General features: G+C 50.2%; 1 protein-coding gene across 1 annotated transcript in view; it reads left to right on the top strand.

Annotated features, from left to right (window-relative positions):
- Positions 1 to 21,370, top strand: part of Mtr (5-methyltetrahydrofolate-homocysteine methyltransferase) — a 59,554-nt gene extending 38,184 nt beyond the window's left edge. The window contains exons 21-33 of the mRNA XM_042686193.1: positions 98 to 205; positions 1,356 to 1,456; positions 3,952 to 4,019; positions 4,516 to 4,636; positions 6,286 to 6,367; positions 10,233 to 10,331; positions 11,317 to 11,392; positions 13,837 to 13,992; positions 15,106 to 15,302; positions 17,735 to 17,935; positions 18,018 to 18,210; positions 19,798 to 19,910; positions 20,268 to 21,370. Coding sequence (XP_042542127.1) covers positions 98 to 205; positions 1,356 to 1,456; positions 3,952 to 4,019; positions 4,516 to 4,636; positions 6,286 to 6,367; positions 10,233 to 10,331; positions 11,317 to 11,392; positions 13,837 to 13,992; positions 15,106 to 15,302; positions 17,735 to 17,935; positions 18,018 to 18,210; positions 19,798 to 19,910; positions 20,268 to 20,354 — 1,602 coding nt within the window. The 3' untranslated portion in view covers positions 20,355 to 21,370. The remainder of the gene's footprint in view (positions 1 to 97; positions 206 to 1,355; positions 1,457 to 3,951; positions 4,020 to 4,515; positions 4,637 to 6,285; positions 6,368 to 10,232; positions 10,332 to 11,316; positions 11,393 to 13,836; positions 13,993 to 15,105; positions 15,303 to 17,734; positions 17,936 to 18,017; positions 18,211 to 19,797; positions 19,911 to 20,267) is intronic.
- The last annotated feature ends 4,477 nt before the right edge of the window (positions 21,371 to 25,847 follow it).

Raw genomic sequence — 25,847 nt, 5'->3', positions numbered from 1 at the left:
CCAAGGTCAGGGTGCGTATTCATTTCGGCTACACTTTACAGGTGGCGTTAGCGTCGTTTTATGGTTTGGTAATGAAGCCTCACTGCTGCTTTCACAGGTAATAAAGTCAGCTCGGGTGATGAAGAAGGCCGTTGGCCACCTTATCCCCTTCATGGAAAAAGAACGAGAAGAAAACAGAGCGCTCAATGGCACTGTGGAAGAAGAGGCAAGTCATTCTGTTCAGGCCCATGGTCCTTGCAGGACCTGGCCCAGCAGATTCCTGGGGGGAAAGACAGGGAATGGCAGATCCCCAAGCCACCAAGCTGGGCTGTGTTCATTACTGAGGAGAGTGGAGCAGTGGCAGTGACCCAGCAGCTCACTCACTCACCTTGTGCCAGGCTGCAAATGCCCTGTTCTCTCTTCTGAGTGTGGCTTTAGGAAATTTGGTTGTAATTGTTCAAAGCCCATGCCCATGGACCCAAACCAGTTCATTCCTTGATCAGTGGATCACTACTGTATGCCATCACTACTGTATGCCAAGTTCTGTGCCACACCCCTAGCTGCCACTTTCGTCCCTGCTTTAAGGATACTGCTGAGCATTTATTTTGGAATGTCTCCTCTGCCTTGCGGTGCCCTCTGCCCCAAGGCTTTGGGTTGCCTCCTGCTCTTACCATGGAGGATGAAAGATGTAACCTGCTTTCCTATGCGCACCAAAATGGCAGGTGGCGCAGGTGGAAGCAGTGTTCACAAAAACACCCTGTGCCTTGCTCACCTCTTCTTTTTTCCTTTCTGCACATCAGGGGAGGGTCTATGCTGGCAGTGCGCAGAACAGCCACAATAGAGAAAGCAAACGGGAAGACACTAGGCCCCCTCTGCAGGGACGTCCCAGAATCTGAGGAACCTCTGCTGCTAGCCACACCTCCTCCCTCTCTCCTCGTTTTTCTTAACTTTTATTTTTTTCCCTGAGTTAGAGCCTTGTGCGGCCATGCCCCTAATCCTTTTCTGCTTTAGTCATTTTTCAGATAGGGACTAATGCTACCTGGGACTGGCCTCACACTAAGATTGTCCTACCTATGCTTTCTCATGGCTGGGATGGTGGGCTGGCACCACTATGCCTGGCACTCCTCCATGCACTGTTAGCAGTAACATGGCTGGGCGGGATTTGGGGTGAAGAAGCTATGGTCCTGATAGAAGCACTTGCACTACCCAACAGGCCTTTTCCTTGCTCGAGCACGCAAGGCTGCATGTGCACTGGCCTGGCTTGCATGGCGGGCCTGCCTGTGAGGAGGTCCTGTGTGCATTTATTCCTGTACTGTAACCTCTGCCTGGCTAATAGACCATCTTCCCTGACTGGTGCTTGCATGCTTGTATTCCAGGACCCCTACCAAGGCACCATCGTACTGGCCACTGTCAAGGGCGACGTCCATGATATTGGCAAGAACATTGTGGGCGTGGTCCTGGGCTGCAATAACTTCAGGTGTGTGCAGGGCTTGCTCTGGCCAGCTCCTCCTCCCCTTCCATGAGCCCTGCCCTTGGTTGGTTGGTTGGTGCTACAACTCAGGGCCATAGCTTTTTTGCTTATGGCCAGAGCTCTACCACTTAAGCCACTGTTCAGTTTCTAGCTTATTGGTAGTTAATTGGAGATAAGAGTCTCACAGACTTTCCTGTCTGGGGTGGCTTTGAACCTTTATTCTCAGACCTCAGCCTGCTGAACTGCTCAGATTACAGGTGTGAGCTATGGTGTCCAGCAGTGGGACAGTTCTTTACTGAGGTAGAAAGGAGGGCATGCAGGTGGGTATCAGATGGCTTTTATTTTTACCCATTGTGTAGTTACACTACCTGCTGTGAATATAGCTTTTTAAACAAGTTAGTAACAATGTGTCTAGAAAAAGATATCTAGGAAGGTCAGGTGACAAGATGCATTCTGGGAGTAGGTGCTGGTGGTTGGACATTGGACTCTCTGTGGCTGGGGGTGTCCCCTTGCCTCTCAGTGAATGGTCATATTTTAGAGCAGAGATCTTAGGAGACTTGGTTAAATGAAGGTTATTTAACTGGGGCCTCTGCCACTGAGCCAGGCTTCCAGGCTTTTTTGTAGGGTTTTTTTTGGGGGGGGGTTCCGGTCGTGGGGCCTGAACTCTGGGCCTGGGCGCTGTCCCTCAGCTCTTCAGCTCAAGGCTAGCGCTCTACCATTTGAGCCACAGCGCCACTTCCGGCTTTTTTCTTTTTGCTTATGTGGTGCTGAGGAATGGAACCCAGGGCCTCAGGCATGCAAGGCAAGCACTCTATCCCTGAGCCACCTTCCCAGCCCCATGCAGAGGTTATTTTTGAGGTAGGGTCTCTTCTTGCCTGGGCATGTGCTTGGACTGTTAGGCTTACTGTTGTAGCTGGGATGACAACCTCCAAGTAGCTGGGGATGGTTACTCTCTGAGTAGCTGGGATTACTGGCATGAGCCACCACCAGACAGGGACTTGCTATGTGGCTCAGGCTGGCTTGGAACTCAGTATGACTCCAAATTGGCCTCAGCCTCAAGATGCTTCCGCCTCTGCCTCCTCAGTATTGAGATCACAGTGGTGTGATGTCAAGACCAGTGATTTGCAGTTTCCCTACTAGAGGCACACAGAGCTGATTAAGAGGCTTTTCACTTGATACATTTTGAAGAGAAGCCTTTCAAGAATTTTTTAAAGGGGCTGGGAAGGTGGCTCAGTGGTAGAGCGCTTGCCTTGCATGCATGAGGCCCTGGGTTCCATTCCTCAGCACCACATAAGCAAAAAGAAAAAAAAAAGCCGGAAGTGGCGTTGTGGAAAAAAAATTTTTTTAAAGTAGTATCTGCCATCAACTTTCAGCACTCCTTAACCACGGGTGGGAAATTGGCTGGAGCCCCAGGCTGGTCAAGCACTGCCATCTAGAAGTAGGATGGCTAAATTGCAGGGGCAGCAAGCAGGCTGCTACCAATGACAATCAGGAGTTAAAGGTCCCAGAAAGGGAGAGAGATAGATGCACATTTTATTTTTTAAACATGGAGATTACAGGTGTGTGCTACCATACCCTGTCAAATTTTCATTTTTTCCCCCTTTAGACTCGTGGCAGAATACAAGACTGTAAAAAGAGGGACCTAGAGATGTAGGGTAGATCTGAAAGTAAGAAAAGTAAATTAAGGGACTATGAAGGAAGGAGGCTATGCGGGAGAAGCAAGAGTGAGGTAAGGTGAGGTGGAGTCGTGGCACAGGCGGTGGGGAGAGTGGTAGCTGGCACCATATCATGGGTAGATCTGCGCACGACCCCAAGCCAGGGCTTTCCAGCCAGTTTATGACTCTGGACCTCTTTGCTCTCTGCCCGATTGCCCTTAGCATGGAGTTGAGGTAGTTCCTTCTTCACTCAAATCTGGGGTGCTTTTACTCATCTGTTGGCATGGGTAGTGCCTGCCACAGTGTTCTCAGCTTGGGCTAAGCTCATCCCTAGGCTAAAATGCTACATTCTGTTCATTCATTCATCTGTGATAGATACTCGTGTCATTCCTAGGATGCTCTTTGTGGTTGCTGTTGTTTGTTTATGGCACTGGGATTTGAATTCAGGCCTCCCCACCTGAGCCACACCCCCAGTGTTTTTGCTTTGCTCTCGTCTACTGCCTGTCACAGTGCATAGAGGATGACACAGGTGAAAGATTCACTGTGGCTCACAGCCTCGAAAGCTTCAGTCCATGGCTGGTGCAGAAACCATTGAGTTGTGTGCTTTCAATGGGTGCAGGTGGAGCACATTTCAGTACAACTCTTGGGAAGAGGCTTGCCAGAGTGACTGGCACATGGCAAACGCCTAATAAATGGCCAGTGGTGGTGGCCAGTGCTTAGTGAACATTCCAGTGAGTTCCAGGTGAAGTTAGAGCCGCGTTCAATGACAGATTTTACCTTGTTCACATCAGCTTTGAATCTAATAGGCTCCGATTAATTTTCTCCCATTTCTTTTCTGTGCCTCAGAGTTATTGATTTAGGCGTCATGACTCCCTGCGATAAGATCCTGAAAGCTGCCCTTGACCACAAAGCAGGTAAGCCATCCTTCAGCGTCCCCCAGTGTCCCCCTTGGTCTCCCTTGCATTTCCCTTGTGTCTGTTTGCACTAAATTCCAACCCATAGGCCACTCTTGCATCCACTTTTACTGGGCTTGGGAGAGGCGCATGAGTGGCTGTGTCGCTCTCCAGAGCTCTGGACATGGGACCAGGCTGGCTGTTTCTGGCAGATTCTCGTCCAGTGTGTGCCTGCTGGGTTTTTGTTCCATTGAACATTGCGATGTGGTCATGTCTGAGATATGAAATAGAGATGTCTTCTACTATACAGCTTGCTAACACCAGCAAATACGTTGTTGCAAGTTACAAATCTTGTTTGCTGCCCCCAACAAGAAAAATTTTAAATCTTTCAGTCAGAAAAGACGTCTTAGATCTAGAATTGGCCATTTATGCTAGGTCTTGTGTTTTGCTTCATACTTTTTCTGTGACCCTCTTTCTCATTGTCCTTTTTTTCATTTCTTTTTGAAAATAATAACAGATATAATTGGCCTGTCAGGACTCATCACTCCTTCCTTGGATGAAATGATTTTTGTTGCCAAGGAAATGGAAAGATTAGCTATCAAGATTCCGCTGTTGATTGGAGGCGCCACCACTTCCAGGTGAGTCCTGCTTATGAACTTTGGGCAGCGTGCTTGTGTTTACAGATAGCATACAGCCCCCTCTGCTCTGGTTTTCTGCTTATGCTCAGCATGTACTCATGAACGTGCTTGGCTTCACTTGGGCTAGAACATTTTGAAATGCACTATAGGAACACTGCTACCCCTTCCTTATTTTATTTTTTGATTCCCTCGAGTTAGTTATCTTTTTCCTAATCCTCACACCTTGAATTCAGTCCTGTGAATTATAATGAATTGTTACCTCGCTTGAAATCATACTGAGTGGAAATCTATGGTTTGAGGGCACACATACTTAAAAGTGCCCTGGTTCTCTCTGTGATGCCATCTGCACTCACCAGGTTGAAGTCAGGAAATCAGGAAATCCCTTAGATTTCAGGCAGGATATCTGGAGGTGTGTTCCCTTGCCTGGAGCTTGCTGTCTGAAGGAGAGGATGATAATTGAATGTGACCTGTGCTGTTTTCATACTAGAGGAAGCTTCTTCGGCATGCTTCCTCCTGTTCCCAGAGCCTTCTCCTGCAGTGCATGCCAGGCATCTGACAGGCCTTGGAGGCAGTGGAGCTGTCCTCTGCTCTAGCCCCAACCTGGCTCCCTGCAGCTGCTCCGCCTCTCAGTAGGGATGCTGTCTCGAAACAGCTGGCTCCTGCTCGGCTGGCTTTCTTACAGTAAGTCCAGTCCTGGCTGGCTGGAGGCTTTAGTCTTTTTTTTCAGTTACTTAGAAAGCAGAATCAGATAAAGGTTGTTGATCCTGTTTCATTATAGTTAAGTGTTTTAGGGCCATGCAGGAGAGGTCCTAACAAAAACACTCACATTATTGGCATTTGTAATACTTCCTGATTTTTTATTTTTTGTTGTTGTTGGTTGTAGATCTCGAACTCATGGCCTGGGCACTGTTCTTGAGCTCTTTTGCTCAAGGCTCAGGCTCCACCACTTGAGCCACAGTGTCACTTCTGGTTTTCTGGTAGTTTATTGGAGATAAGGGTCTCATGGACTTCGCTGCCTGGGCTGGCTTTGAACTGCAATCCTCAGATCTTATCTTCCTGAGTAGCAAGGATTACAGCCACCAGTGACTGGCTCTGTTTACACTTTCATTGATTTGGTCATTAGAGGTTGCTTGTTCTCCATGCAGACATTGTCAAGGTGGGCAGTAGGGATTTGCTGCTTGTCTGTTTTGTTTTGTGTTGAATTTCAGGTCTGGGATTCTTTACTGCAAGTATCAGGTGTGTTGATGCCCCCCACAATGCGGGAGCAGCAGCTGGGAATGTGTGCTGTGTCCCCGGCCCCCAGTTCATGTGGAGGAGGGAGCCCAGCAGACCTTGTGGGCAGCGGTGTGCACAACTGCCCAGAGCTCCTCCCTTCTTTGGGCCTTGGGCTGTGATGAGCTCACCCCTTGTGGGCCAAGATCAGAGACAAGGTGTCCTCACCTGGGACGACTGATTCATGTCATTTCACCTTGTTGTCCCATGTTGGGATTGAAAAAGTCATTCTTGCTTCACAAGGGAAATTTGAAGTTCAATAAGTAAGAACATTGGAATCTTTGTCTGGAAAACTGTAGAAACACGATTGCTAATGGTTCTAACAAGAACTGTGTAGGAGCTGGTGGAGAAGCTCTTCCTCCTGCCTTTCTTTCCAGAACCCACACCGCAGTGAAAATAGCTCCACGGTACAGTGCGCCCGTGATCCACGTCCTGGATGCATCTAAGAGTGTGGTGGTGGTAAGTGTGGGCCTTCACTCCATCACCTTCCATTCCATTGTTCCAGATTGTTCTCACAGAACAAAGCATGCATTGAAAGGGAAGCTGTCACCAAAGATCCATTCTACTAAATAGAGAAATAGAGCAGCAGCCGTAGGGATTTTGGGTGCTGCTCCTGCTTCGACTCAGTAGAGGAAGCCTCACAAGCATGTCCTGTGCTTTCATAGATGCTTAAGGACTGGATAGCAGCTGGCAGGGGGGCGAGGGGAGGGGGGCACACCCTTGACATGTTCCACCCAGACAGGGGTGTTTGCCCTTCCTGAGTGCAAGTGCACTTCCTTGGCCACTGCTGAGTTAAACAGTGCAGGGTTTCAGAAAGGACACCTGTCCAGATGAAAGGATCCTTTCATCATAACAGCCAGTTGACCCGGCCAGAAGACAGGAGACCAGCCAGCCTAGCAGATTCTGCTTGTTGTTAAGCATTTCTTCCTGCTCGTCGTTAAGCATTTCTTCCTGCTTTTCGCCCACAGTGAGGCTGATGTCCTCGCTTGTTAGCATTTCATTGTTTGCACTAAAAGCCTGGCGCCACAGCTGGGAGACAAGACTGTGTGGTCTCGTGGCTTCCATGTTCTCAGCTGTAGACTCTTGTCTATAAGGCTCAATTCATGTGTACTGCAGTGTAGTACAGGAAAAAGCCTGCAGCCCTTCCGCCCTTCACCCACCTCCTGCCTCTTACTGGAAAACCAGTGCAGCCCAACTTCCACATTTCCGTGGGGAGGAAGTTGCGAGGGAGTCTGGTGATCTGAGACTCCAGTGATGCAGAGCAGGCTGAACTCGCATCTCACATGTGCAGATGAATGTGCATGGAATTTTCACAATAGCCACTGTAATTGAAAATATGCAATGTAGGTTGATTTAGTTCTCAGAGTAACTTCAAGACATAGATGCTGTTGTCATTTTAGAAATAGGAAACAGGAAGGAAGAGGCTACCAGGGACATGTCCATCACTTAACAGACATGGTATTTGAATACAGGTGGCTTAACTCTGTGATGTATTATAAGCTTTTTTCTAGTAATATTTAACAATCAGTTATTTAAAAGAATAAAATTTGCCAGATGCTGGTGGCTCACCCCTGTAATTCTAACTACTTAGGAAGCTGAGATCTGAGGATTGTGGTTCAAAACTATCCCATACAGACAAATCCTTGAAACTCTTGTGAATTAACCAGCAAAAAGCCGGAAGTGAAAGTGTGGCACAAGTTGTAAAGCACCAGCTGTGAGAGGGGAAAGCAGAGCAAGAGTATAGGCCCTGAGTTTAAGCCCCAATAAAGGGTAGAATGAAGTCAAGCTAGAATCATGTATGATTTGCCACACAGACTGATGTACACAGAAGCCACATGTCTGTGACTACATTTTATTTATTTTCTTATGGCGGGTCATGAACTTCAGCCTCACATTCTCACTTGACATTTGTATCAAGGCTGGGGCTCTACCACTTGGGCCGCCCTGCACTTATGACTTAGTTTTAACATGGTATTTATATTGTATGCTTCTCAGGAGCTTGTCTCCTTGGTTGCGTGAGCAGAGGGCCTTGTTTTCAAGCTTGTTGCTGTGTCAGGTGACGTGGCTCTGAGCATCACCATTGGATACAGTGTTGTTGGGTGTACTTAGTGTCGAAGGCAGCCGCTGGCCCTCCAGGCAGGGAGACTGGGCCCTGGGGTTCAAGTGTGCAGGACACGAGCTCATTCTGGAGCTCAGGTAGCCCAGGCCTTGCTCAAAGCCAGGCAGTAGCCTCCATGCTCTCTATGGTTTGGTACCCTGGGCAGGCGGCAGAAATGCCCCAGTTTTTGAAGTGGCTCAAATGCAGGTCAGATGACAAACCAGTTGGGTAATTGCTGGTGACACTTGGCTGGAGCCAGTGGTGTAATTCGTTTTGGTTGGTTGCTGGCCTGCGTCATTTGATCTAAATGGAATCAATGGTGCGGGGGGGGGGGGGGGGGGGGCAAGGAGGGCTTACTCTAGCAATCATCTATTGTATTGGAAAGATTCTAAAAAGACACAGCAAGCCAGCGTGGGGTCTGGGGACTCCCTGGCTTGCTTTTTTCCTATAATAAAAGGCAAGGCATACCAATATTTCTTCTAAATTACAAAAAGTTTTCAACTTACTTTTTCCTCTCTGTGAAGCTGTTGCCATGAAAAGCAAGCTGAAATGAAGGAAAATAACAGGTATACTTTGGCCATGATAGCAGGAAGCGTGGAATGGGCCTAATGCTTTGGTGGAAAGTTTGTACAGGTTCATCGTGGATTGGCCATGACAAAGCCCAGGCAGGAGCAGAGCAGGACAGGGCTCTGAGAACAGAAGGCTCCCTGGAACATGGATATTGAGCGATGTTGTGGCTGCACCTTAATAGCTGTGCGAGGGCATTGTGAATTCTCTGGCTGTTGGGGAAGTCCAGGTTTTGATTCCTCAGGGTAGTGATCAAGCAGACTGGGTGACTGGCCTCGTGTAAGTGGGGGAGTGTGCGAGTGTCCTCGTGTTCAGTGAGCTTGCTGGGTTCCCTCATGGGACACCGTAGAGGTGAGTTTAATGGAGAGTAGGGAATACTTCATTTGGGAGCCTATTTTTCGGCCTTTTCAGATTTGATTCCTTAATGGAGTGATTTTGTTTTACACTAGCTCATTGGTAATTGGCCTTAAGAGCAGAACTTTGGAATTGTACATAGAATTACAAGCTGGAAGATATGTTAGAGATCATCCCCTATGACTTGCTATGGAACTTCCTGCCTTTTTGTGTCAGTCCTGCTGGAGGGGGTAGGGCAGTGCAGTAGTTGCAGCCCATGGGATCAATAGTAGCCATTTCTTCTTTCTTCGTAGCTTTTGCTAGTTTTCTAAACCATGTCATTTAGCTCTTCCCAGTGTTAAAATTTAATGAGTAGCACCACATTTTCCTAAATTGTCAGTTTCCTTTCACATGGTAGTGAAAGCTCCCAGTTGACCATGAGGATGGGTGTAGGTGGTGGAGACGCCTCTCTGTGCGCACAGAGGCAGGCACCGCAGTGCCAGATGGTTCATGTGGTCCCAGCTCTCCAGGGCTTGTCCTGCAGCCTGGGAAGCAGACACGTAAGCACACCATGGTGCATGCAGTGGTGCAGAGATGGACAGAACATGGGGAAGGGTTCCCCAGTCATCTCCATGTCAGGGATTTGCTGGATGGATTCATTAGAGGTCAGGAACATGGTATACTCATCATCAGCTTATTAGTGAACATACACAGCTTAAAAGCAGCAATGGCTGTGCATGCGTCAGCGGAGAGCCAGGCTCAGGTTCGAGTGTTCTCTGTGTAGACAAAAGGCTGTTTCTGATGATGGATCAGTAAACAGGAGTGTGGTGGGCCAGGACGCTCTCCTCAGCCTTCTGGCTTGGGCTTTAAAAAAAAAAAAAAATGATCCTGGGCTTGACCTCTGGGCTTGAACTCTGCATGGGGTTTAACATCCCAAGCCCTGAGTATCTCTCCTTTGCTGACCCCCACAAGAGTTGTTGAAGTGAGAGTGAATGTGGGGGCAGGCTTCCTGAGGGAGGTGTCCCAGAGAGTCCTGTTACATCCTGTTCTGGGTCTTGAACTCAGAGCCTGGGTGCTGTTCCTGAGCTTTTGTGCTCAAGGCCAGCATTCTACCACTTACTTGAACTACATCTCCACTTGCGGCTTTTTGTGTGGTTAATTGGAGATAAGAATTTCACAAACTTTCCTCCCCTGGCTGGCTTTGAACCAGGATCCAAGATCCTAGGCTCCTGAGAAGTTAGTATTATAGGTGTAAGACACTGGTGCCTGGCTACAGCATTGATTTTTATCTTCTGCTCATGGTGATTGAACCTTATTTTGTTTCAGTGTTCTCAGCTGTTAGATGAAAACGTTAAGGACGAGTACTTTGAGGAAATCATGGAAGAATATGAAGATATTAGACAGGACCATTACGAATCTCTCAAAGTAAGTGCCAGAACCAAACTTGATTGTTTGGGACCTAAAGTGACCCATGTTTTGAGGTGCTCTTTTCAGAGAAAGCGTGTTTCCTGGATCAAATCATATGTACCTATAAGTTCCAAATAATTTTTGGTTATATTAAAATGAATTTTAATACAGATATGGTTGCCTACGCCTACAATCTCAGGACTTCAAAGGCTAAGTCAGGAGGATGGTGAGTTTGAGGTCAGCCTAGGCTACATAGTGAAACTCTGTCTCAAAAAAAGAATATATTCACCCAGACACGCTGGGTTTCCAGCAGGTCTTAGGCACTATGTTAGACACCAGAGTTATGAGAATGAATAAAACAGGAACTGGGAACCAAATGATGTCCCACTGTGACATTCAGAGTCAAGACATTTAGTCTTGAGGGAATAATGGCTGAAAGCTGAAGTGTGGGCCAGGATGGACCGGCGTGAGCCTTGATTCATAATGGCCTAACACTGCTTGCTGTCCAAAAGAACCTTCCAGGCTTTCTCCAGTTAGCTTCAGGGACTCCATAATCACCCTCTGGAAGTGACTGGGGTATTTCCTTCCGGTTATCTGCCTTGCGGGTTATTGTGGGATAATTTGAACATGAAGTGAGCACGAACAGCGTAAAGAGAAACTGGTCTTGTATGAGGTGTTTGTAGGTCCCAGGTGCTTTGCCCTTTCCTTAGGCTTGCCTGCTGTTGATCTTAGCTCTGCCTGCTGGCGCTCGGGGAGATGGGTGGCAGGCCAGTAATGGGCGCACGTATTCTCCCCACTGTGTGAGGGCCACGCTCTGGGGCCAGTGCACACTTACCAGTTTTCACTGTCTCCTGGGCTGCTCCTAGTGTGAGGGCATGTTGAATGAAGAAGGACGGCTTTGTAGGATAAGGATTTTTATTTAAGAACATTGTAATTATTTTCAGAGCTCCCATAGCAGCTTTCTAGAGGTGGAAAAACTAAACAACTTTTCCCCTTTCAACAGGAGAGGAAATACTTACCATTAAGTCAAGCCAGGAAAAATGGCTTCCACATTGATTGGCTGTCCGAACCTCACCCAGGTCTGTGGCTGTTGCTGGAGACAGGAACCAACTCTGTGCCAGGAGATGTTTGCAGTTACTTGGCTAACATGAAAGTCACTCTCAGTGTGTGTAATAGTGAGTCAGCCTGACAATTGCAAAGGAAGTAGATAGGTCCCTCCCTTTCTAGGAGGGCCTGTTGTGTGCTAGACCCTGCTGAGAGGGACACACAGAGCTTTCCGAGCCCTCCTGATGGCTCTGCAAGGAACGAGGCCACCATTGCCAGCTGAGTCGGGACGGGCGTTAGGATTTCCCCTGGAAGTCATCCTCTCACCCTGGCTGCCCCCTGCCCTCCTAGTGCTCCCTACTCACTGATGAGTCTCCGCAGATGCAGAGTGACTTTGCTCTGCACACCTGGCATACCCGCGTCAACTCTAGAGCCCATCTTTGTTCACACTCTGATTCTCTGTCTGGATGATGTCTTCCTTTCTTGAAATTCCTTGTATTTAGCTGCTACTGCTGCTTCTCCTCTTTCTCCTTCTTTCTCCTCCTCCTCCTCCTCTGCCTCCTCTTCCTCCTCATCTTTTTTTTAACTTTCTAGCTACCATTCTTACCTCAAATAGGTATTCCTGAGGGAATGAAATATATACAAGCTGTTTTGACAGGCTCAGAGAGGCATGAGGTACAAATGGAAAACCGAGACAAGGTGAATAGGGCTTATATTAATTGAATCCATATTTCCAAGGTGATGTCGTAGATCAGCTCTCATTGCTCAGGATATCTGTGTTCTAGCTGATTGAGTTGGAAATGGAGGTGTGCTGGTCTTAATTTGGTTCCTGTGAGTTCAGTGTGGGTGCATAGAAAGAATACAGATCGGGGCTGAGAAGCCTGGGTGTCTGACAGCATGGCTTCGGGCTGCGATGCGCTGTGTGACCTTAGCTGTCTTCCTTCCACCTCTGAGAACTGACAGGGTGAAGTAAGGTATTATATGCAAGTCTTTGAAGAACTCGAAGTCACTGTACAGCCAGGCTGTGATTTGCCCTTTACCTTGCACTGTGAAGTTAGGCATTAGGGAACATCTATTTGGTCCAAGCCAGACATCTGAAGTATGCTTTGCAGGAACGTTCTAGAAAGGCCTGGGCAATCCACGATGCCTGGCCAGTGGTGAGGACTCTGCATGTCCTGCTAAGCTAGTGAGGCTTCTGCTGGGCTTTGTCCTGCGTGTGTGTGAGGCCAAGGCAAGTGCAGCCTGGTGTGGGTGGCTGGGCAGCAAGCAGTGTGTTGCTCCTGCCTCCTGGCCAGGCCACCATCTCCAGGAGCCCATGTGTGTTTTCAGCGAGTGTCCCACGGCGGCTGCTACCTTGTTACCAAGCAAACCCGCATGGTCTGGGGCACGGAGTGGCAGGGAAGCCCCATGTGGGAAGCAGGCGTTGGAGGGGGGCTCCTGCACCCCTGTCCTCTCACTTGCCTGACACTTGGGTGTTCCCTGGGTCTCTGGTTGTGGGACCTATGAGGGCTTTGGAGCCATAGCAGGACGGGTCCCTGGCTTGTGACCTATGCTGCTCTCTGGGCCCCAGAAAGCCCCACAGCTCCTCTGTCTCGCCATTGTTTGTATGGCTATACACTGTAGACTCAGGAGGTGTAGAAAATGTGTATCGAGCATTCCTGTATCCTACTCGCTGATTGAGCAGCCACCTGACAGAACTGAGCGCATGTGCTTGCCTGTGGGCCCCAAGTCCCTGCCTGCAGAGATCACCCGAGCCTCACTGTGGCTTCACATCCAGCCGTGTCCCCTGCCCTGCCTGCGCACATGCTTGTCCAGCCAGGGGTTGCATGGTTCTCGACTTCACATGCAGGGCGGTCTCTGCAGTAGTCTTTTCTTCCCTCTCTCTCTCTCTCTCTTTCGCTCTCTCCCTCCCCCCCCCTCTTTATTTCATAGGTAATGAGTACATTGCTTTTTTGGACAGGGTCGCCCCCACCTACAGTGGTCTTTATTTAAATGTCTTCATTTGCAGGGGTGAGGTTGAGGCAGGCTGTTCTCTTCTGAAATAGGAGTGGGAATAGAGGCGAGGAGGCTGTTTCCAGGGAATCAGGCAGCTGCAAGGGAGAAATTTTGTTCCACATTCAGTGTGGAATTACTCCTTCTCACAGTAGAGTTCCGCTCCTTGTAAGACAGCTGTGCTGACAGGGGCGGGACGCTTGGGGCATGGTGGGGTGGGGGGTGTCAGTGCTGACAGGAAGGAGGGACACGTGGGGTGTGGAGGGTGCCTCTTCCCCTGGCTGGGGCGGGGTTCAGTGTGGTTCCAAGTCAGTGCTGACAGGGGGAGGGTCGCCTCCCCCCGTCCCCCGCCCACCGCTGGGGTTCAGTGTGGCTCCAAGTCAGTGCTGACAGGGGGAGGGACGCCGCCCCCCCCCCCCCAGCCCACCGCTGGGCTGGGGCTCAGTGGGTCTCCAGCCCCGTGCTGAGAACTGTGCTCTTCCCCCAGTGAAGCCCACCTTCCTTGGCACCCGGGTTTTCGCGGACTATGACCTGCAGAAGCTGGTGGACTACATTGACTGGAAGCCTTTCTTTGACGTATGGCAGCTCCGGGGCAAGTACCCCAACCGAGGCTTCCCCAAGATATTTCATGACAAGACCGTGGGTGAGTCCGTGGGCCTGCTGGGATGACGGAAAGCCGCACTTGGGTGTACCGGGTGTTCAGGTCATGTGGACATGGCTGGCTCTCCTGGTCACTGCCCAACTGCCAGATGGCTTTACATGGCTTCGTCAGTCCTTACCATACTGACTCACTGTGCTGTTTTGTTCGTTGGTTCTTTGAATGTGTGTCTATTGGTGTTGGTTACATGCTGGGCTCTGAGGTGGACACTGGGGACAAACAGGAGACAGTGGCATTCTTGCTAGCGTGGGTGTGCCCAGCAGCCCTAGGCACCTTGCTGATGATGGCTGCAGGCTCAGCTGGGAGCAGAGCGGGCTTCCTGGAGGAAGGTAGTGTTGAGCTGCCTTGTGGAGACAGTGTGAGTTACTGAGGCTGGGCCTGGGGACGAGAAGCGGTGCTGAAGAAAAGGACTATCTGTTATACTCAGAGCATTCACATTTTGGGGTGATAGAAACATGAGCGAGTCAGCTCTCACCTCCTGTCCTCACATCCAGCTCATCCCTGACCCAACCCCAGAGACGGGATCACAGTGAAGCCATTCAGATGGTCAGAGTGTGACTGGAATGCCACAGGGTGGTGGGTGGACCCCTAGAAGTCCGGGGGTGAGCTGGGAAAAGCCAGGCCTGAGTGTTAGCAGCTCCCACGTGGCCAGGGGAGGGACAGGGATGTCTCCACCTGTGAGCAGTCAGGCTCCCAGTGGGTCAGACAAGGAAGCCAAGGAGATGACCAGAGCCTGGAGCACATGGGGTAGCTGTAGAGCTGAAGCTCCATAGGACAGCGAGGGTCTACCCTTCCCCACCCACCGTGGGCCATCTCACAGGCCGCTGTGCTCCGGGGCTGCATGGGGGTGTGTGGGTGTGTGGGTGTGCGGGACTGCTGGTGGCTGGGAGCTCTCTGCTCTTCTCTGGCCTCTGATTGCTTTGACTTGAACTGCAAAGCTGGCTGTTGGGGTTCACAGAAGCCGGTAGCCCCTGGCCCTTCTCCCTGATGCTGCACCTGGGACAAAGCCTGAGACAAAGGCTGCAGAGAGGCAGGCGTTTTATAAAGCAGCTTTCTTTGCGCTCTTCTCGTCTTTAAGAGATTTCATTTTCCCAACAGGTGAAGAGGCCAGAAAGGTGTACGATGATGCCCAGGCCATGCTGAACGTCTTGATTAGTGAGAGGAAACTCCAGGCCAGGGGTGTGGTTGGCTTCTGGCCAGCGCAGAGTGTCCAGGACGACATCCACCTGTACGCAGCAGGGGCAGAGCCCAGGGCCTCAGAGCCCATAGCCACCTTCTACGGGCTGAGGCAGCAGGTGCGCACATGGGCACAGCACACTGCTTCGGCCTTAAGTTGTGGGCACGGAGCTTAACAAAATGTCAGTGAGAATTAAAGAAATAGTGGAGTCTCTTCAACCTCATCCCTGCTGGCCAGCCACAGGCCCAGGCCCTGCGCACTGGGGAGGATGATGGAGAGGTTGCTGGCCTCTGGGTGCCAGCAGGAGGGAGAGGTTTGTGGGGGAGGGCCTGCTGCTGCCCCAGGTGTCCTCCAAGTGTCCCTCTGTCCTCCAGCCTCACCTGAGGGCACGGGCTGGCCCGTGTGGATATGGCCTCCATTTGTCACGGGGAAGTCAGGCAAGCATTCATGCAGTGTCCTCAGGGTGCCAGCTGCAGAGGGTGCTTGTGTTTCCAGTTGAGCAGAAAACAGGCTGCTGGCGGGTGCTGAGCCCCAGGTGTGTACCCCCTGTCTGTTCTTTTACCCCCTGTGGTGTGGCTCCCCGGCACAGCTCTCCCACTCCAGACCCTGTTTGGAAGCATACACACAGACATCTTAGGCAGGTTCTTTTAGCTGCTGTAAACAGTAGCTGTCTTGGTTAATTTTTAGTAAATTACTCTTCAGTTTTACCACTATTTTTAGTCATTGGAAAGTGATAGTGTTGACTTTGATCACAACAGTGACATAATTCATGATGAATTTGGTATTTTGACCATAACATCCTACTGGTATTTATTTAGTCAGTCAGTCATGAGGCTGGAAGTTGACCTGGGTGTTGTCCCTGAGTTGTTTTGCTGAAGCTAAGTGCTGTACTACTTTGAGCCACAATTCCACTTTTCACAGACTTTGCTTCCTGGGCCGGCTTTGAACCATGATCCACAGATCTCAGCCTCCCAAGTAGGTAGGATTACAAGCAGGAGCCACTCACTAGCACTTGGCTCTGACTGGTTATTTAAATTGGGGCTTTGAGCAGTGCTTTAAAGAATTCAGTAAGGATCGCTGTGTTTTATACTGTATACAGTGAGGCTCAGGCTGGGAAAGCACAGCACACAGAGCAGGGTTTTTAATGCTCATCTCTGGCCCCTCCTCACTGGGAAATCAGAGACTTTGCTTTTACAGGCCTGGCTAAGGTCAGGACACCTCTGCTGGGCCTGGACTTTTATCCTCTGAGTCGTCCTCTGTGTCCGCTGCTCTCTCTTCATGGGGAGAATGAAGGGGAAAGCTGCTCCTGCCTCTGCTCCGGCCTCTGTGGTGGCCACTCTGCATTAGGGTGTCTACTGCAGCACATTTCCAGCATCCATCCTCGCATAGTGCCCGGAAGGGGGACTGAGCTCACACAGGCTGTCTGTTTCCAGCCTGGATCAGTGTTTCTAACGAGGTGTTCTCTGCAGTGTGCTGACAGTTACGGGTGCAGGGCCTTCTGTTGTGCTTGCCATCCCTTCTGAAGCCCTGTGGGGCCGTGAACCACTTGCCCTGTGCCGCAAGGGACCGGGCACCACTGAGTTCTCTGGCATGTCTGTGTGCCTTCATCAAACAGTGCACCTGCAGCAGCTCAGCGTTCCTCTGCCCAGGGTCAGGCTGTCTGCTTTCATGGCAAATGGCTGGCCGCTCCTTGATGGACTGAGAAGTCCAGAGCAGCGCTGTACACACAAGTGCCTGCTCTTGGGACGGAGGGTGTTCTGCCTTCAGTCCTCAGTCCTGCTGCTCTCAGAACCTGAGGTCTGTCTTTCAGCTCTCAGATTTCCTGCCTGAAAATGGAGCTGATGGGGTCATTTACATCACTGAGCTATTGAGAGTTACATCAGGGACACATGCTCTAGTGGCTCACGCCTACAATCCTAGCTATGCAGGAGGCTGAGATCTGAGGATTGTGGTTTGCAGCCAGCTTGGGCAAGAAAGTCCATGAGATTTTTATCTACAGTTAACCCCTAGAAAACTGAAAAGTGGCACTGTGGCTCAAAGTGGTAGAGCACTGGCCTTGAACAAAAGAGCCCAGGCCCTGGGTTCAAGCCCCATGACCAACAACAAATTACAATTTCATTCTATCTCTGTCCATCTTCTGTTGTTACAATAATATTGGAGGCTGAGTAATTTAGAAGGATATTTTGGAGGTTGGGAAGGCCAAAATCCCGAGGGCTAGATGCTTCCAACGTGGCATAATTCAGAAAGGGGGAGAGCATGTGCAGAGAGAGAGAGAAGGGCTGGACTTTGACCAGAGCCAGCCAGTTCCCATGGAGGGAGCTCCACACCCCAGTACCCACCAACACCACCACATCGAGGGCTCAGGTGCAAGCACACACTTCTGGGGAGCACTCAAACTGTCGGGGTCCGTTTGTCAGCGAGTGTTAACTGTCAGGCACGTAGCTGAGGCGGTGGCTGTGGACAGCGGGCGGAGCGCCCCCATGCTGTGGCTTCCCACGGTGGGCTCTGCGTCCCGCTCACAGCTCTTCTGCCTGCTGTTTGCATTTCCAGGCCGAGAAGGACTCCGCCAGCACGGACCCGTACCTCTGCCTCTCCGACTTTGTCGCGCCCCTGGACTCCGGCGTCACAGACTACCTGGGGCTGTTTGCCGTCGCCTGCTTCGGGGTGGAGGAGCTGAGCAAGGCCTACGAGGACCAGGGTGACGACTACTGCAGCATCATGGTCAAGGCGCTGGGGGACCGGCTGGCTGAGGTGGGCCACTGGCGAGCATGGCGTCTCGGGTGGGGGCGGACGGGGGACCCTGGCCTGAGCCCGCTCTGCTTGGGGTTCGCAGGCCTTTGCCGAGGAGCTGCACGAGCGGGTGCGCCGCGAGCTGTGGGCGTACTGCAGCAGCGAGCAGCTGGGCACCACGGACCTGCGCAGGCTCCGGTACCAGGGCATCCGGCCGGCGCCCGGCTACCCTAGCCAGCCTGACCACACGGAGAAGCTCACCATGTGGAACCTCGCAGGGATCGAGCAGGCCACAGGTGCGCGCGGGATGTGGCTCCTGTCTCCATGCAGCTTGAGCGTGGAAGGCCTCTCGCTTTAAACAGAAGAGCTTAGGACGCAGTCACTTCTCATCCTTTCTCACTTGTAGCTTTTTTCTGGCATTTTCCCCCCATATTACTGTCTTGTATGTTTACATCATCATTATAGTCTTTTTTTTTTTTTTTTGTCGTGGGGCTTGAACCCTGGCCTGGGCGCTGTCCCTGAGCTCTTGAGCTCAAGGCGAGCACTTTACCACTTGAGCCACAGCACCACTTCCAGTTTTCTGGTGGTTTATTAGAGACAAGTCATACAGACTACTTTCCTGCCCGGGCTAGCTTTGAACCACGATCCTCAGATCTCAGCCTCCTGAGTAGCTAGGATTACAGGTGTGAGCCACTGGTCCCCTGGCTCATCATTAGTCTTACAGTTGAAACCATTTCCTGGTTCCGTCTTGAATGGGAACTGGGCTTGTTCATACATGCAGTGAGCTTCTGTTGTAACATGGTAGTGTTGTGCACCCCTCCCTTAGTGCCTGACCTCTGTCTGTGAGGACAGCTGTCCGCCCGGGCCCACACCGATGCTGATGATGTCTCTGGGCACAAAGTTGGCAGAGCTCCCAGTCTCCCTTCAGCTCGCTTTGTGTCCTCTACTCTGTTGTTCATGCTCGTGCTTCTCTGAAATCCTAATTCCTCTCACGTCTCACGTGATTCACAGTTGATTCACAGAGAGACATGGAAGGCTGGCATGTCTCTTTTCAAAATGAAGACCTGGTCGCCAGCCTCCGCCCCCTGGTGGGGCAGTGTGAATCAGGGTTCTAGACCAGCGTTCTAGGCATAGTGCGTGTTGTGCAGATGACTGAAGCTAAGTTTACATTTTCAGTGCAGTGAGCTGCCAGCAGGTGGGTTGAAGGATCCTCACTGAGGGGAGAGTGGGAGTGGTGTTGAGTCTGGGTCAGCCGAGATGGTAGTCTGGGAGTCTGGGGCCCCACATCCCATAAGTCTCCCTTGGTGGAGTTTGCTTGTGCACAAAGCAAGTGGTGTGCAGTGGTGTTGAGGGCCCAGAAAAAAAGCCTGTGTCCTCAGTGTGCTATGGGCAGCAGCTGGCTGTCTGCTCTCATTCCTGGCCGTGGCTCTTCTCTTCTGGCCTCAGGGGCACCGTGGGGCCTCTGAGTTGGCCACATAGGGAAGGAGAGGCTAGATGGGGTCTTTCCTAGACTGTCTCTTTTTTTTGGGGGGGTCCGGTCGTGGGGCCTGAACTCTGGGCCTGGGCACTGTCCCTCAGCTCTTCAGCTCAAGGCTAGCACTCTACTACTTGAGCCACAACGCCACTTCCGGCTTTTTTCTTTTTGCTTATGTGGTGCTGAGGAATTGAACCCAGGGCCTCATGCATGCAAGGCAAACGCTCTACCACTGAGCCACCTTCCCAGTCCTCCTAGACTGTCTCTACTGGGTAAAATCCCCGTTTCACCCCACCCCGCCCTAGCACTTGTTCCAGCCTGCCTGCTGTCAGTCTCCCTGAAGGCAGGATCACCCCCACTTGTTCCACCAGGCACCGGCGGGGTGAGTGCTCTCCTGTGCTCTCTCTAGGCATTAAGTTGACGGAGTCCTTGGCAATGGCCCCTGCCTCGGCAGTTTCTGGCCTCTACTTCTCCAACCTGAAGTCCAAATACTTTGCCGTGGGGAAAATTTCCAAGGATCAGGTAAGTCTGTGGCTTCCTGGCTGCCTGTCTTGTTTTAAATGGGGCCCAGAGCCAATTTGATTTGGCGTGGGCATCAAGTGAAGGGGAGTGCGAGGAAATGCTCTCCAGGTACCATCCTCATACTGTTTCACCCCTGCCCTCCGTGCTCATGTGCACACACAGCACATGGCTGCTGCATGCTGTCTTCAGCCCAGAGATAAGACCGTGGGGCAGGGAGAACATACTTCCCTCCACTGCATGCAGTGGATGGTAATTAAGACAAGAAACATGAGGCACTTAATGTTCCTCCACAGCTGTGGCAGCTTGGGTGGAGAAGGACTTGACGCTTGGTGAATACGACCTTTCTATCTCTTGCAGATCGCAGATTATGCTTCGAGGAAGAACATGCCTGTGACAGAGGTGGAGAAATGGCTTGGCCCCATTTTGGGATATGACACAGACTAAGTTCTTTTTACCTTTTTTACACTTGCCGACCTCAAGGAGGTCGGATCCACAGTGCCTTAGAAAGAACAGCAGATCGTGCCTGGCCTCTCCTGGCCTCACCCTGCCTGTGCTCCTAGAGGGCCTGTGCTGTTAGAGGCTGCAGGGCTGGTGGGGCGGGGCTCCCTGGAGACGGTATGCGTTTCCAAGCAGGTCCACTAGCTTTGCTCCATCTTAGCCTTGAACCTAGATGGGTACTCTCCCCCTTCTCCCCCGCCCCCCAAAAAAGCTGAAACTTGGTTGAACAGAGAAAGGTGTAGAAAAATGTTGCAAGGCACTACTGTGCGAAATGGGGTGTTCTAATCTGAATGGTTCCAGTACCCTCTGACAGGGCAAAAGTATTTCTCTACCCTCTCTACCCTTTCTCTCCCTCTCTCTTTTTCTCTCCCTCCCTCTCTCCCTCTCTCACTCATCCTCTCCCTCTCCCTTCCTCCACCCCTCCCCACCTGTTTCTAGAGGCCCAATTATAAATGGTGGTGGCAGAAATCCTCTTGGCAAAAATCATGATCTTACCACTTGCTTGTTAGAAATCCCTCGCTCTGTTGCCTGGTGTGGCAAACCAAGTACAGTCATGTTCTTTTAAGTTCTGTGTGTGTGTGCACACACATGCGTGCACTTGGGTTTGTGCTCATATGCGTGCACACATGCAAGTGTGTCTCTCTATAAATTCATACCCCCTGCCTTGAGGGGTAGGAAGGCAGGGGGGCAGGGCGAGTGGTGTAAGGGTACAGAGCGTCTTTGAGCTGTTTTCTGAGCTAAGTGGATTTGGGGACAGCGGGCGGCCCCTGCTGAGTCTCTGGGAGTGGTTAGGCATGTGGGCTCTGAAGTGGGCATGGGTTCGGCTCGGTCACTTGGCTGCCTTGGGGCATAAGTTAAGAACTTCGTCTCGCATCATTGCTTGCTTTCTTATGTGTGTGTTGGTCCTCGGGCTTGAACTCAGGGCCTGGACACTAGACTAGCACTCTACCCCTGAGCCACAGCTCCACATCTGGCTTTTTAGAAGTTTATGGGAGATGAGTCTCATGGACTCATGGACTTGGGTCTGGCTTCAAACTACAATCCTTAGTTCTTGGCCTCGTGTAGCTGGGATTACAGGAGTGAGTCACCAGCTCCCACCCCGTCCCTGCATTCTCATCTGTAAACTGAGGACAGTGATAACTAGTTTTTTCTTCATTGACCTGAGTTGCTGATGATGGTAGATGAATATTAAGCACACAGTAGGGGTTTAACGGGATTTTTTTGTAGAATTTTAGAACTCTCTACCCTCAGGCTCTGCATCTAGCAGTGCTCACCCAAAGAGTAGAGCATCAGTAGTAGGGAAGTACGCAGTGGAGGAGTGACTGATGGACTCGGCTGGTCCCTTCTGGGATTGGAACCTGTGCGCACTGCGGGGCAGGAGAAGCCACTCTTGTGTTTGTGCACACTATTGGGGTGTGTTTCTCTGTGACATGAAGCCCTCCCTTACCAAGCATGCATTGAGATATGTGGGGTGGAAGGAAGGACTCTCTGGCAGTGTAGACCTGCAGATGGGCATTTTATCCATGTGAACTTGCAGCACAGCATGCGGGCAGCGTGGCTTACCGTGAATGCGTTGAGAATCAGTGCTTCTCTTCTGTGCGTGTAAGTCATGCTGCATGGAGCCTGGGGCTTGGTGTCCCGAGCCACTTAACTTGGACCTGGTTTTCGTTTCATAGCATGCATGTTATTCAGGCTTGGTGACCTTCTATGAGAAAGAATCCAACATTTTAGTGTATCTTCTCCGAGCTGTTACCGAGCCTCCTGGCTCCACTTACTTGCAGCTCCACTTACTTGCTGCATCTTGTGAGCCAGTGTGGGCAGCGTGGCCTCCTGGGGTTGCCGTTGGTCTAATCCCATGGTAGATGCTTGCTTTTTCTGAAATGTCCATTAAATAGGAACTAGAACTTGCAAGGAAGCAGGGCTCCAGGGGTCCCTGGGAAGCGCTCTTACCCATGGGCTGGACTGGGCCTCACACACTCATGCACACTTGGCCCTTCCACATTCATTAGGACTCACATTTAGTGTTCCCTCTAAAGAATTGCCCACATTGTATTGCCTGCCCTGTTGTGTGCTGTGGAGGCTGGCTGGGGGGGTGGGGGACGGTGGGCGGGGGCAGTGGGGAAGAGGTGAGGTTTATAATGCTCCGCCTCTATGCTGGACTCACAGAGCACAATCTGCCTTCTCCCCTTTCTCATGCATGCACTCAGCAAATACTGACTGCCACATGCCTGCTACTCTCTCACTGTAATTCAGTGGAGATAGGTGTGTGTGTGAGAGAGAGAGGGGGAGGGAGGGAGGGAGAAAGAGGGAGAGGGAGAGGGAGAAGGAGGGAGAGAGACTTAGAGTCTTGCCACCGATGACCCCTTAATTAGACTCTGGTCCTTCCAGAGTGTTTTCATCTTCTTGTCGACCTCTTTAAAACTCTTCTTTCTCTCCTCTGTTTCCTTACCCTCCCCCACCCTTGACATCACTCTTCTGCCTAATTTTCTACATTTTTGATTATTTCTTGGCCATTTTCTGAACTTTCTATCTCTGCCCTCTTAAACGCTTGTGCCCTCAGCGTCTGTCATGAGCTCCCTTCGTAGCCTGTGGTTCCAGTGGTGATGCCATCCTGTCAGTGCTGGCCTGTTCCTTCCTCCCGGATCCTCACAGATAGCTCTCCCAGCCCATGAAGGGCGTGTAAGCACCACACACCAGGGTGTCTCCAGCCTCGCCCTCCGCTGCTCTTCTTGTCCTCAGTGTATTCAGTAATGAAGATGTTGCTTCCACCCAGGCATCTGTGACAGTTGCCTCAAATTTGCACATAGAAGTTGCACTTTCCTGAGTTGAGATAGTAGGGGGAATATTCAGGAACAAGTAACTGTGTTGCAAATAGGAATATAATAGGTCATACAGATACCCGATCTCCCCAAATTGATGCCCTGTCCCACAGAAAGTGCTGACCTTACAGTATGTCAGGCTTTGTTGCAGAGATAGTGAGACCTGTGGGGCAGCTTTCTGATCGATGGAACAGAACAGCCTAGGAACTGGTTGATGCCCATGTTGATTTTTGAGGTCGATTGGGGCGGGGAGCGGGGGGCGGCGAGAACAGGAAAGCTAACCCCATGAATAGTGCTATCACAATGCTTATCTATTGGGGAAACAAAGTCTACTTTATACCCACACTTTACTCAACTGTCAATCCTAAATTTGTAAAGGGCTTTGATGCAGAAAGCAATAACTGAAAATGTTTTCATGGAAAAACGATAGGGCAGGAGTGAGTGTTTTGAGACACACAGCACTAATCATGAAGGATGATTAAATCAACTACCAAAATGAAAGGACATATGCTAAGCAAATGAACAATTCAAATGAAAAGATGAGAAGACATTTTCAATATAACTGTCAAGGGTTTGTAGTCAGAATGCATGGAAAATGTCTACTTTTTAAAGAGAAATGAGAAGACATTTCACCCATGGCTGGTAAACAGATGTTGCACTGCACTGAGTGCAGCACAGTAGGGTTCTGCGTTAGGCCCGTTAGATTGCGCCCCATAGACGGGTGTCAGCTGCCCCTGCTTTAGGACGGCCACATTTCCCAGGCATGCTCCCAATGTGTGTTCAGCCAAACCTTATGCTTTGGGAATGTGCAAGAATGTTCATGGTAATGTAACTCGTGATAGTGAGCCACCGGAAAAAGTGAAATGTCTCTCTACAGGGGAGGGCTTAATTATTAGATATGTTCACCCTAAAGTATGTTCTGTGTTAAAGGTGAGTGAGCTACGGCTGTGCCTTGCAATGAGTTGAATATCACAATCAGGCATGGCGGTTCACTTCTATAATCCCAGAAGGACTGTTTGTAGCCAGCCAAGAGCAGTCAGCCAGATCCTAGCTCAAAAACTGGAAGTCTGGCTCAAGTGGTAGAGCATCTGCCTAGGGCATGGGAGATTCTGGGTTCCATCCTAGAAGAGGGGAAGGGAAGAGGAGGGGGAGAATTTAGAAAATACAAGTTCCATGAGACTACACATGCTATTCTATTTATATTGAGCATAAAAGCAAGGAAAACCAAAGACTCTTTGATTTAAAACAGTTGAGAGAAAAAAGGTTGAATGATAAACCAAAATTTACCTTGGTGATTGCCCATGGAAAGAAGAAAAGGGGATAGAGGCGGGCGGGTGGGGGTGGTGAAGTCAGGAGGACGTTCTAGTCCTTGGGTGGAGGGTTATGGTGTTTTCTGTATACTGTATTTTGCTTTATAATAGTTTTATATGCTGTATTTAATGTATCTAAAGTATATTGCAGAAAATAAAAGCAAAGTTAAATAACCCCAAGTCTTGTGATGATCTGGTATATGATGGTTGTATACATTAAATACATTTTTGGAATAAAGGGAAATTTTAGGTAAACAGGTGTGATACATGCACATGAATATATGTAAATACATATATACACAAGTATGTATATGAGTATGTATATGTGTGTGTGTGTGTGTGTGTGTGTGTGTCTGTGTACACTAGTATGCCCAAGGCTCTCAATTCAGTCCCAAGCACTACTAAAAATAAAAACAAGCACTTGGCATGATACATTGTTGGTTAAAAAAAAAATCTGTAGAGATGAGCAAACACATGAAGGCAGCGAAGGGAACATCATTGTGTCAAAATGCTTATTTTTAATTACCGCTGCTTTTCAGAAAAGGGAGCAGTTAGCTCCAAGACATCTCAATGGCTTGTCTCACAGGAAAGTTTTTTCCTAGCCATCTGATTTCTCCTTCCATGGCAATGGAAGCCCTCCCCCAAAGAAAGACCTTATGAGATTTCTACAGACAAGAGCCTTCACTGAGACCTTAGAGCCAGAGAAGCCCGAGGCTTACTGTGTCTGATGCAGCACTCAAATAAGGACATCATGGTGCATGGTAGGACCTTCCATCATTGCTGAATGGGTGAGATCATAGAGGACCCAATGCCAGGAAGCCATAGAAGTCTGGGGCTTTGCTAGTCATGCCAGAGGTTTGCTGCACCTACCCCGCACAGAAGAAAACAAACTCGGCCATTGATCAGGGACCTTTCTAAAACCTCCAATTCAGTAATTGTGGCCATGCATTAATGTGACTCATAAGTATTGCACTATTCTTACCAGTACCTTCTGAATCATCCAAGGTTCGTTAAAATTCAATTTAGCCTCACTACAAAGTACATATTGCCATGTGACTTACTGTATTTGCAGTTTAGCTACCCAAGTATGATAAATACAGAGCCGATCCTTTAACTGCAAAGCAGATTAAGTAAAGTTTTTTTCCTGTCACACCAGATTAGCAGAAGAACGAGGCCTGACATTGTTTCAACTGGAGGGCAGAGGATGGCTTGTCAGGGTGAGGGGGAGACGCTAGGGGAGCAGGTCGTGATGGGCTTCAGCACAGCCCAGGAAGCCCAGGGCACGGATGCAGGGCGCGGCTGACTCATTG

This window comes from Dipodomys spectabilis, unplaced genomic scaffold (genome assembly GCF_019054845.1).
Source record: "Dipodomys spectabilis isolate Male_0828 unplaced genomic scaffold, ASM1905484v1 ptg000096l, whole genome shotgun sequence".
In the NCBI taxonomy this organism is placed as follows: domain Eukaryota; kingdom Metazoa; phylum Chordata; class Mammalia; order Rodentia; family Heteromyidae; genus Dipodomys; species Dipodomys spectabilis.
Note: the sequence above shows the minus strand (reverse complement) of the source record. Positions and strands in the feature narration are given on the sequence as shown.